This window comes from Corvus hawaiiensis, chromosome 3 (assembly GCF_020740725.1).
Source record: "Corvus hawaiiensis isolate bCorHaw1 chromosome 3, bCorHaw1.pri.cur, whole genome shotgun sequence".
Classification (NCBI taxonomy): domain Eukaryota; kingdom Metazoa; phylum Chordata; class Aves; order Passeriformes; family Corvidae; genus Corvus; species Corvus hawaiiensis.
The window spans coordinates 71,779,705-71,792,809 of record NC_063215.1 but is presented as its reverse complement, the minus strand read 5'-3'; the positions used below and the strand labels follow the sequence as shown (position 1 = coordinate 71,792,809).

At 34.9% G+C, this 13,105-nt stretch overlaps 1 protein-coding gene across 2 annotated transcripts in view; it reads left to right on the top strand.

Annotated features, from left to right (window-relative positions):
- RYR2 (ryanodine receptor 2) overlaps nt 1-12,904 on the top strand; it is a 393,600-nt gene extending 380,696 nt beyond the window's left edge. For both annotated transcript variants that reach the window (XM_048299766.1, XM_048299765.1), the window contains 8 exons: nt 289-349; nt 1,627-1,773; nt 3,034-3,168; nt 5,496-5,652; nt 7,436-7,500; nt 8,259-8,359; nt 9,886-9,937; nt 11,617-12,904. In XM_048299766.1, the coding sequence (XP_048155723.1) occupies nt 289-349; nt 1,627-1,773; nt 3,034-3,168; nt 5,496-5,652; nt 7,436-7,500; nt 8,259-8,359; nt 9,886-9,937; nt 11,617-11,712 (814 nt within the window). In that variant the 3' untranslated portion in view covers nt 11,713-12,904. The remainder of the gene's footprint in view (nt 1-288; nt 350-1,626; nt 1,774-3,033; nt 3,169-5,495; nt 5,653-7,435; nt 7,501-8,258; nt 8,360-9,885; nt 9,938-11,616) is intronic.
- Nucleotides 12,905-13,105: the final 201 nt, after the last annotated feature.

Genomic DNA, 13,105 nt, shown 5'->3' with positions numbered 1-13,105 from the left:
TTTATTTCATTTGTGTGCATGATAACATTGTAGAAATCAATCAGCATTAGGTCTGATGAATTCAAAACAGTATTTATGAATTTGATTTTCGCCTTTTTTTTTTTTTTTGACAGATTCATTCCAGAGTAAAAGTGTGAATTAGAACAAGGTTCTGATGTATTTCAGCTTTTGCAGAAACAGATCAGCTGTTGACTCCTGTTATGTGACAATACACTTCCTACAGATTGTGTTTCATGTTTTTCAGTTGTGTTTTGCTAAAAAATTCAATTTATTTTTTTATTTTTACAGGTTAAATTCCATTGATGTTAAGTATCAGATGTGGAAATTAGGAGTCGTTTTCACTGATAATGTAAGTTTCTCAGTATATACATACATACACATATATATATATTTCCATGTTCTAAAATGAAGTACACAGTTGTTAATGCAAAGTGCTTCAATGAGAGGTGTGAAATACTCTGGATTACATTTATTTTACTACATGAAGAAAATCTTGAAAGCTTAAAGTGACATTGTCAAAATATTTTCGCAGTTACATTGGTAATAGTCTATAGAACCTCAGTCAGTTCCTGCCCCCTTTCTGATATGCATTATTAGAAGCAAGCACAGCACTGTAGAATTAGAAAATTGACAATATAAATGCTAATTGCCATTTCTCATATTTTTCATAAATTTTATGAACACTTGAATATTCTTGGAGCATATTCAGATCAATGTAGTTAATGTACCTGGAATTGCTACATTTGTATCACTGAAACTGATAGCAAGAAATTATTTTAATAATTTGAAAAAGCAAAAAACCAAAGAGAGATAAACATGAGTGTTAAAACGCAGTTTAAGAAGTCAGTCATCATATGATTTTTAAGTCTTAGGATTATTGCTTCCCTAACCACTTATTTTACTGGTAAGAAAAATGGTTGGGGAAAAAATTATTTTGGAAGTAGGACAGATGGAGAATGAAAGTGTATTCTGAAGGTACTCAGGAAAAGTGGAAACAATAAGTCTCCAGGTCTAGAGAAAGCATGATCTGTAAACAGTGTTTGTTTGGGACTAGTATTTTTTTTATGGAATGGAGTGTAATTTCTCTTATAAATATGTACTTGTCTTTAAGTTCAATAAAAATAAATTGATAGAGGAGCAGATGAAATAAATATTTGTGGTTACTTAAATAATACTTATATGTTCAAATAGGAGTTTTAGTAGCTCAAATTAATTATAAAATTTCTTTTGTTGCTTGTAGAGTCCTATAATTGTCATTAACTAACTTTGGGCATTAATATTTTAATGTAATTATTTAGAAATTAACAAAAAAGTAATTTAAATCAGAAAACTTATTTTACAGTAGAGACATTTACAAATAAGGGTTTAAGAATTTCAAAATTAGTTTTTACAATATAAATTTTGAATTTCTTGATTTTGCCCATGTCTTGTGGACTTTATTTGAGGATTTAATATTTTTGCTCAAAGATAAAATTCTCAAAGATATCTAGAAAATTCTCTAAAAAGAACTGTTTTCTATTTAAAGAAAAGCATATTTGAGGAATATCTACCTTTCCGTATTGTCTTGAATTGTTAAAGATGAAAGCCATGAGTTTTATTTTGAATATACTTGTTTTTTCCTGTTAGTCTTTCCTTTACCTAGCATGGTACATGACCATGTCAGTCCTCGGCCATTACAACAATTTTTTCTTTGCTGCTCATCTCCTTGACATTGCAATGGGATTCAAGACATTACGAACTATCCTGTCATCAGTTACCCATAACGGCAAACAGGTATCAACTCTCATCTCTTTTCAACTTTTTTACTTATGGAGTACACAGGAAAGATCACTTCATTTCTTGATTCGGATGCTCTGCAGATTGACAACAGAACTGTTCTTTCATCATGAACTCTAGAACTTGCCTTGGTGAGGAAACCAGACAATGGGATTTATATGCAAAAGCAAAAGCGACTAGGATTATGACAGTCTCTAACTGTTATGAGTAACTGCTTCATAAAGTTGCCATTTAAACTTTCTTCAAGATTCATCTAAAGAAAGGTCTGCTTGAGTCTCAGTCATTCTGTTAGAGGACTGTTTAAGAAACTCAGCTCTTGGATGATGAGAATCTGAAATTGCATTTCTGGTTTAACTTAGAAAAAAGTAACTAAGGCTTTTTGTCTACTGAGACCTTTTGTAGAAATGACATTCAATGTAACCTGAGACTCAGTGTTCCTCAAGGATCACGGCCTTCCCATTTCAAAAGAATTTTGTAAACAATTTTAAATTGTAAAAAAGCCATCCTTGGTCTTCTCAGAAAATCTTCCAGCAGGACAGCTGCATAATAATTATGATAATATAAGTATTCTTCCTTCTAAAAATAGTCCTGAAGGTCTAGCAAATTGCCTATGAATTAAGGGAACATTATTTATAAGGAACTTTTTAGATCTGGGCACTACACAAGTGAAATATCAATTTACAGGATACTGAAGCTCCCTTCCAGCTGCTTTCCATTAAGCTCAGAGCAAAATCTGAATAATGCTGCAGTCGAGCAGTGGAATACTTGTTGCTACTTTTCTGAGATATTAAAATACTAGGAACAGGGTTTTTTATATGTGATTTCATACATGTAAAAAAGTTTCTTCACTATTAAATTAGTAAATATACTGTATTGCAATTAATTATATAATAGTTGATAGTAATATTACTGTTAGGTAGTGACTTTTCAGATATTTTTATCTGATTATGGGGATTGTATATGATTCTAATGGATTGTTTCATTGTGTATCTATCCATAAGATTTTTCTTCGTAATTATGTTTCTGAAACACAGTCTTTGTTCAAAATAAAATGAAATGCACAATCTTCGCGTGAGAATATGCAGATATATTACTCTGTATTACAAAAGTACATACAGAGAAAAAGTTAAAGTTTTCCTGCTGCTAGTATATACAGTTTATTGTTACTTTCCTTCTTTTTTAAATTTTTTTTTGAAAGAAAAGGTAAATCTCAATTCCATAGTGGTGTTACATGCATTCTGTAATTTTGTCTTCCAGCTTGTCCTAACAGTGGGATTACTGGCAGTAGTGGTGTACTTGTATACAGTAGTGGCGTTCAATTTTTTCCGCAAGTTCTACAACAAGAGTGAAGATGGTGATATGCCAGACATGAAATGTGATGATATGCTAACAGTAAGTCTTACTTTGCTTTCTGGGTTTTTTTCTCAAACTTTTGTGGTTTTGTCCTGGCCTTCTTGTAATTTATATTCATACAGTTGTATCATCAGCCAGCAAGCAGGAAAGACTGCAATTGAAAGCAAAGGGACAAATATGATGAACATCCTCAAGAACTAGATAGATCTTGTGTATGCTAAACAAACAGATCTATAAAGGAATAGAAGAAATGTGGTACTATACTTTGCTAGAGTTGTTCAAAAAATGCAAAACAAGTACAAGCTGTGAAGCTGAGCCGGCTAAAGGACAGCACTTCTGAATCTTGAAATTCGACAGGTCATTCAGGAGGAGGGTCAGTTATAGGCAACGATTTTCAGAAGTAATGCAAATACTTAAATGCTTGTTTAAGCTTAGAAATCAATCTGTTTCTCTTAGCATGAATTGCCATAGTTACCTTTAATAGGCAGTTTTGTAGCCACTTTGTCCAGAACAACTGTAAATTATGTTGAGCTTACTAAGACAGTGCCAGGCTTTGGAATTTTGGGTGGTAGGTAGAGCTTAAACCACAAAGAATTTTTAACATGCATTTCCCTTAATATCTCTCCAAAAGCAGTCATGTACAACACTCTAAATGTATTTCAGTATTCTGCGCAGCATGAATCTCTTCCACAGAGTAGACAACATTTAAAAGCCAAATAAATAAATGAACTGTGAAAGCAGAGTAGTATGTCTATATTTTGGTCTGGTTCGGGACATTTGGCAGAACGAAACCAGATAAACTGGAACTAGAATCAGTGAAGGGCTGTTAAATTGTCAGGTGTTGGAGCACTTGCTATGGGAAGAGAGGTGGAGGGAATTGGGCTTGTTCAGTCTACAGAAGAGAAAGTCTCAGGGTAGGGGGTGTGTAAGAGGAGCTCCCAGTGTCTGCAGAAAGATTATTGGAAGACAAATCCAAGCTCTTAACAGCAAATTCATGTCAGGAGACTGTGGACATAAAGTGGAAAAATGTGTTCTGACTGAGGAGAGCCAAACAATGGAACAGATTGCTCAGAGAGGTTGTCTCTGAGAGAGAGTCTCCATCCATAGGAAGTTGTAAGGAACTGACTGGGACAATGCCCGAAACATTTTTTTCTGAGGTTATAGGGGACCCTGCTTGGAGCAGAACCCTCATGAAGTCCCTCTGACCTGACCTCCTCTGTAATTCTCTGAAAGCACACATACCACAAAGCTATAATATTGTATGGGAATGAGTTAGAATAACATGTGGCATGCTGTAAAATCAGGGTTGTCTTTTGTAAAAACACTGACTTGAAATGAGATTAAGAAAAAAAATGCGAATAAAGAAAATACACAATTTTTTTAAAAATAAAACAATTTAAACTTTTTAGATAAGTAACACTACATTCACTCATTAGGGTAATTATTACCTTTCAACCTTGGAATATAAACTGTCTCTAGGAATTGTTAGATTTTTCAGACAAGGGTCTTTCAGCATTGTATGGTACTATATCAATGTCGTAAAGAAGGGATTTTGGGGATAGTGTGGCATAGAAATAGAAGAATGGATTTTTTGTATGGTTATGTTTTAGGAGTTAGTTATTGCCATCTCTGTTTTTTGATAGAGGGTGAGAACCCTTGACCTGTAGTTTGCAAAGCTTCTTAAAGAAAAAAACCAATCCCCTGCTCTAGACCTCCAGAGACTGATACCATAATTTTCTATTAAATTATAGCATGATAAAACTGGAAATTTTGGATTGTCAGCATCCCAGGCAACTATACTGACAGACCTATTATACCACTTTTCATATCATAGTTTCACAGTATTATCCTCAGACATTTTCAATCATGAGCCTGTTCTCTGCACAAGCATTCACAAACATTTTTTGCTTGGTTGTGGTTTTTTTTGTTTTATTTTGCGTTGGGGGAGGAGGGTTGTTTGTTTTTAAATTTGAATTTGAAACACTAAAAATGGGGAAAATCATTAACTTTTGAGCTAGGAAATTGTAAAAGGAGATGGCTATGGTGGTGATGATATTTCCTATTTACACTGCCGAAATGATTTTACATGAATCATGGGGTGCTGCTGAGCTTCTGGTAGTTGAACGTTTGATCTTACCGAACTGCTGCATAATGACAGCACATGAAATACTGCAGCTTCAGCTGCACAGCTGCATTTCCCCCCCTCCCAGAAATATGCATAATCTCAAAGGAGAGAAAAAGATGGCCTGACATGGCATAGTTCCTAGACCACAGACCAGTTCTACCAATTACTGAATTTGTAACCGTGGGTGTTTCTGCTTTTAGCTGCAAAAAACCTCTGTATCCCTTTGTTTTGTCTTTTCTAGTGCTACATGTTTCATATGTACGTTGGGGTACGTGCAGGTGGAGGCATTGGTGATGAAATAGAAGATCCAGCAGGAGATGAATATGAAATCTATCGGATTATCTTTGACATCACTTTCTTCTTCTTTGTGATTGTCATCCTGCTTGCAATTATCCAAGGTCTGTAACCCACAGTGGGACTGAAAGCATTATTTAGCAGTACAAAGATCTTAGTGCGGTGGTAATCACCAACCTAAGATTCAGACAGAACAGCAGGGCAGATCATGAAGGACAGATTTATACAGAAAATCACACCCAGCTGACTTTCATCCATACACTGCTCTTCTGAGTCTCTGTAAAATCAACAGGCTCTAACTGGATCAATAGAAACAAATTTTTTTTTGCTCTAAGAATACTGGTGTCACTGCAGCTTCTGTCTCGTCATTGCCCTTTCTAAAAGCCTCCTATAGAAATCTTGTGTCACAACTTAAAATCGTCCTTCAGTGTAACCCATCCTACATGAGCTTTCATGGACAAAATCAGTACTGCTGTCAGTATTCTCCCTGCCAACATCTAATATTCTAGATTGACTATCTGGAAAATCTTCAGATTGGTAATAGTGGTGTGAAAAGAGGACCATAGCTTTAAGAGGTTAAATCTTTTCTTACATAAAAATTGCTGGTTTGTGTGATTCCTGCTTATTTGAACAATGTCTAAGAGTAAAGAAAGGTGCGTGATATGAAAGAGCTTTAGTATAGCCTGGTTAATGACAGTGGAAAGTTAGCTGCCATTAGTTAGCTTTGGAATTTCAGTGAAACTATTTGACTGATAGTGTTTCTCACTGTTGTAATCTGGATAGTGGATACCTTATTTTAGCATGTCAGGGTTTTTTTTAATTATGTTTATATAAATTATGTTTATTGTTATTACCTAAAGTACTTAAACCCCTATCAGTTTTCACACTGTACCTTTAAAATCTTGTCAAGAATGCCCAAAAGGTAATTTTTTATTGAAGTTTGAACAAGTTAACAGAAGTATATTCTCAATTTTGGAAAAATTGATAAATAGTTCTGCTGGGTGCACTTGCTGTCATAAATACTGATACCTTTCTGTCAGCTAACAGCTAACTTAGGATAATTTTGACAGCAGTAAGGGTTCTTCCTTACTCACTACAAGGAGATTCAAAAGGCAGCTTTGAGCTTGTGGTAAATTGTTTCTTACTCAAGCAACAGGTTTTTTTAAAGGGCTTGGGGAGGGTGGGAAATTTTTTATACTCCAAAGTGGCATATCTCATACTGTTTCTTTCTTCATTTTGTGAGTGGCTGAAGAATTAGTCCTTAATTGTCAAGCTTTGCTTATGGGACTGTTGATAGTCATTGTGGAGTTAGTCCTTATTTGTATTGGAGCAAGTGAAGGGAAGGTTATATGCAGTTTATAATCTGAGCCATAAAGCCTGTGATTCTTTTTCTTATTCTTTCTGTGTCTCTCTCAAATGATCCCTTACTTTTGTGGAGCTCCAATAGTGGAACCTTGCACTACATGACAGCCATCTTGAGAGGGTGCACGGAGCTCTAGGCCTCTCTGCATCTGCCATGTAACAAATATCTGAACTCTGTTAAATGTAAAGTAATATTTTTTCTATAGTAGAGCCCTAATCACTGTAAACCCACATATATTGTAATGTACTAAATCAAGATTAGAGCACTGGGCATAAAACAGAAGTCTGTTTGTCCCATTTTGTAATTCAAAATGGTACTGCCAGCCATGTGGCTGGTATTTCTTTGGCTTGCTCATTTTTCTTTATGGTTTTCTTGTCTTTGGAATACATATTGGCTTCTGTTATTTCTGCATAAGATTCTCATTTAATATTCTTTATCAGAGTTCTGTTATCCCTGGATTTCCAAATATTCTTTCTCACAATTCTGTTCTTGAACATTAACTATCATTTTAATTTAAACCCTAGGTTTAATTATTGATGCTTTTGGTGAGTTAAGAGATCAGCAAGAGCAAGTTAAGGAAGACATGGAGGTAAGAACATTCAGTTGCTGAACCATGCCTATTTTCAGATTTCATGAATATGTGTTTTCAATCAAAATACGATTTAGCTAGTGGATAGTTTTTACAACTAAGAGGAAAATACAGTCCTGTACGTGGTCTGATATCATACAATGTGAATTATAATGAATTGCATGTCTGTGGCTATTTAAGTCTTTTGGATCTTCAAACTACTAGAGGTTTCTAACACAGGGTGTTAACACTGTCATGTTACATTTCATCTCAGATGTAATTTTCTTTGGTTAATATATGTGTGAAAGTATCTTGTACTTTGTGGTTTTCTATTCTGTCATTGAAGTGTAAATGTAAGAAGTCAGGAAAGTGTTGTAAACTAGCTGTGCTTTGTAATGTGAACTTGGAGCATATTCAGTTACAGCTGGACAAGGACTGAGCTAAATATTGCCATGTGTTACAGTAAGTGCTGCTTAACATTAAAAGTCATCTGTGACCATTGTATGCCATTCTGTCACATGATACCTGTTCACTTAGAGCTGGAAAAGATTTATTTTTTTAAACAGTAAGAAGCTATTCTGATGGTAGCTGAGCTTCTATGCAAATGATTTTGCTGAGGTATCCAGTATGAATTGTTAAAAGAAAAGCCTTTTTGTTCAGTGCATATTCTATATGATGCATTGCCATTTTCAAGAAAATTGTCACCTTTTTTTGGCCTTTTCTGAAAGCAAGGCAAGTGTAATATGTAGTGTTGAAGTGCTCTGTATTCTTTCTTTTAGACAAAGTGCTTTATCTGTGGGATAGGAAATGACTACTTTGATACAGTGCCTCATGGCTTTGAAACACACACACTGCAGGAGCACAACTTGGCCAATTATTTGTGAGTACAGTAAAAATGCACTCTTCACTAACTCATGATCCTTGCAGCCTCCGCAGGTACTCGATTAACTCTCTTGCATAAGTAATAGTCAGTACTGTTCGGCTTTGATGTGCACTTATGCTTTCTGAATGTATAATTCTGTGGCAGTGGCAGCAAGGAACTAACAAATTCCATATCCTGCTTTCCAACTTGGTTGTGGCACAAGAAGTTTGTGTGAACTTGTAGATGGAAACGAACTTGATACATGGCTGCACAGGCCACATAAATTGTAAAATTGAATGAGGTATGTAAGGTGCAGAGGAGCAGTATTACCTGGCCTGGAGACTGATGGAAAGAGAGAACAAAGAGGAGTAAGGCAAAAAAACTTACATTGGGCAAAATAATTTGTGTGGGGTTCTGAGGCTGACTAAGAGAACTGGGGACAAAGGGAGGTAGGCAAGCTGTAATGAGGAGCTAGAGATGAAAGGGATCAACCTAGGGCATCAGGTCCACCTTTGGAACATCCAAGCAGAGAACCAGCGACCACTAAACTCAGTCTTTTTACATCTGGAAATAAAGAGAATTATCAGGTCTACAACCACTGTATCATACTCTCTCTCACTGTTCCTCTCACATAGGAAAATCCAGTGCCAGAGTGTATTTTATGCTAGTGCTGTCAGTAGGAGGCAGGGGATGGATTGTATCTTTTTGTTTTTTAACTGGCACTGTATGCGCACAAAAATAATGAGACAGCAAAGTCAAACATGCCTATAAAAAACTTCCACCTGAAAAACAGGTTGTGCAAACAAAATACATTGAAAGCACTATCATATGGGATTTTGTTTCTACTTACTGAATACTGAACAAAGAGCATACTATAGCATACTTGCTCCTAAGTGCCTTAACCTGAGGAATTGGGTTTTCTTCCTTTTGTTCATGATCATATTTTATGTTTTTACATATGTTTGGAAAGAATGTCTCTTATGAGTGAAATTTTGAAATTATCACCCAGTGAATGTCAGCTATCTCAAGCCCTCAAGACTAATGGTTTTTTTTTAAATTAAAAGTTCTTTTCTGCTCATGTTGCTCATGCTCATGATACTCTACTAAAATATCTCAAACCTGTAATTTCAACAGAAATCTCTTAGATAACTTCAGCATTTCTTATTCAGTGTGGGAAGAGGAAAAAAAGAAATTTCCAATGACCGTTTTCTGTCTTCTTCCAAGTGGGTTTTCATGGGCAAGAAAATGTCTGTTGTAATTTTCAGATTAGACAGTTTAGAAAATCTTCATTTAAACTGAGTTGCTACCTACAGTAAGTTGAACTGGATCTCATGCATTTTAGCATACTACTCATTGAACAATGAATGTCAGCAGTGTCAGGAAAGTGTTTAATCTGTCTCAAAATACTATAATAAATAGAACTCTGGAACTTGTAAGTCCATGAACAGCATTATCACCGTACACACTGAAAAATACCCATCTCCCTGTGGGTTGCCTAATGTTTCCAAACACTCTATTCATAATAGCTGTTTCTTTGCTTGTAGGTTTTTTCTGATGTATCTTATTAACAAAGATGAAACAGAGCATACAGGACAGGTAGGTTGAATAACTCTTATTAATGTCAGCTAATTCTAAAATAAAAATAATCCAGGCTTCAAAAAACTAAGATTTTTCTAATGGATATTTCCCTGTATGGTATGGAACTTAATTCTTATTCTTCTAGGCAATTCTTAAGACTCTGGTTGCTTAATGTTAGGTTGAATATCAATTCTGTAGCACTTTCTGTTCCTTTTTTGGTATCTGACCTGCTATTTTTAAATTGTTACTTCCACGAAATACAAATACATACTATAAATGAAAATAATGAGAAGCAACATTTAAGCATTCTGTGGAAGCAGCACCATTTCTCCCTTTTGATTCTTTTCTTAATAGTCTTTGTCTTTTATTATTATCATCTCTATGTAATCTTCTGTGTCTACATTCCTGAATAAGTCCATATGAAAGAACTTGTGCATATATTTAAAATGAAAACTATGTGAACTTTTCTCTGGAGGTTTCTTCTTTGTTCTTCTCTGTTCTTTCAAACTCCTGGTGCGCCCTTCAACTTCCTTGAAGTATATTAAAAGTCATTAAGAAATTGTGTCAAATTTACAGTCTACTTTTTTTTTTTTCTACTTATAGTCTTTCAGCTGACTAAGCAAATGTTCCTGTGTTGCTGATCAAAACCCAAAAGAACTGAATAGCATCACATATATAGCCCCACAGAATTGGGTCAGAGGGATGATTTGCTATAAATCTATGTAGCTTACTCTTTCTGAACCTTAACATGTGTGCTGTAATCATCTTCTTTGCATAAATCTCAGCCTTGTTCAGTATGAGGTTTTATATGCTTCCTTTGCTGTTTTTGAACATCCATTTGTCATTTGATAATTTCATACTAACTGAGATTTTTAAAAACCTTTTTTATTTGCACTTTCCCTTTTATTGGCAGACCTATAGTCCAACTGTATTCACTGAAGACAGATTTCTACTAACTAATCAGTTTTGATACTGTTAAGTGATAGTTTGAAAATTGAGAGTACTTCATAGCTTCAAGGAACTTGCTTTAGTGGTGGACTTGGCAGTAGTTAGTTTATGGCTGGATTCAATGATCTAAAAGGTCTTTTCCAACCTAAATGATGCTATGATTCTGGAACTGGTGTAACACGTGCCCTTTCTACCATGAAATTTGCATAATAAAAACCACGTTTAAGTGGTGTGATTAAAATAGAAATACACTGACATATTCTTTACAACTCTCTGGACTGTCTAGAGACAGAACCCTACCCGAACAAATGATCAGAAAGGAAAAAATACCAAATGCCACTGACTCAGAAAATATTGACTATAAAGGTCATTTTGGTTTATGTATTGTTTGTAGACATGTTTTGAAATTACTGATGCAGAAATTAAGTCAAAATATTCTGCTTTCCCTGGTAGTTGTCTTGTGACTAGCTTTAATTGAGCTTTACAGCACTCCTCAATGTGCAAAAAGAACTAAATGACCTGCTTCTCTTCTATGCATTTCTGTAGTGCTTTTTGACTGGGTGACAACAACCTAAAAGCTATCTAAACTAATCAAAATCATTAACATGATTTTGTAGATTGATGTTCAACAACCTGACATGCACAGAATCAAAAAAAGTGAAGTGATATATAAATAAATGAGGACAAAAAGTAATGATTGATGTTTCTCATTAAATCAAGTTAAATAATTTAAACTGTGTTTCTTTCAGGAATCGTATGTATGGAAAATGTATCAAGAACGGTGCTGGGAATTTTTCCCTGCTGGTGATTGCTTCCGAAAACAATATGAAGACCAGCTCAACTAAGCAGAGATGAGGATTTCTGGACAAAAATGTCCATGTATTTCCCAGCTCTTTTGGGAATGTCTAAAAGATTTCTTAAATCCCCAAAGCTGTGTGCATTTTGGAGCACCAAAGCTCTGTTTTTAATGACCCAACTGCACTTTTATTTTCTTGTGTATTTGCTTTGAGAACACTGGAGTAAAGAACAATGAAAAATTACAACAACTTTGGAACCAAACCAACCACTTGCACAGACAAAAGATGTCCCTATACATAACATGCACACACAAGTAGAGACTTGAGACAGCTTATTTTTGAAACTGCCAGATGATGCCCTTGCCTAAAAGATCACACATGGGGTGACATGGTAGCAACACTCATTCGGTCTGTTTATTTCATCATCCTGGAAGGAACTATATATAGTTCACAGAGCACTGTAAAAGATTGTTGTGGACACTAAGTTGTGGGGAAATAGTGCCTTACTATATGTGGGTTGAGCTATGCAGAAGATGAGTGCATGATGACATAATTTTTTTTTTTTCTTTATGTCTTCCCTTCCAATTTAATATTTATTTTGTGGTTTTGGTGGGTTTGGGAGGAAGGGATTTGATTGTGCACATCTTTTTAATAAGACTGGAGTGTCTCAGGACAAGATTAGGTTATTCTCATCTAGTTCATTTCACATTTACCTTCCTCTTTAGCTTTTGCTCTTATTTTGGTAATGCTCTGATACAACACTGCTACTTTATGAAATCTTTGTATGAATACAAGACAGCTGCAAAAAACACTTTAACAAGAAATGTTTCATTGCATGTTTATTATGCAAGTTTAAAACAATCAAAAAACAACATTCAAAAACAAGTTGATCAACATGAAAAAACATTCACAATAATTATATCCATAGTAATAAAGTGTTGTGGGCTTTATTGTACATCTGGAACAAGTGTCATCAACCAACAATGTATATGTTATGAATTTGACAGTAATTTTGGTTTCTTTTTTTGTTCTTTCATTTCTGCCATCTGTGATTGATAGTGGAGTTGAAGATTTTCTTGTTAAATTATTTTTTAAAAGCAAAGCTGAAGCAATATCCATTCAGGGACTCCATCAGTTGCATCATGAAACACCAATGATGTGTACATTACTCCATTTTGAGTCCTTTTCAATTGTAATGCCAGTCTTTACAAATAAAAAGAGACATTCAGAATGGAAACAAGCTGGTTTTGGTAGCATTTGAAGTTTTTGTAATAGAGTCTTTTTATCCTGAATTAATTTCAACCACTTCAAACCAGGATTAAGCTACTGTTTCCTTAATGAAAGGTTTTGGTACTGTTTTTGGTCTTTTCTCCTGGACTTCTTGCTGTTCTGTTGCTCTCCCTCTTTTCTATACAGGTCACAGTTTTCTCATAAAAGAAAT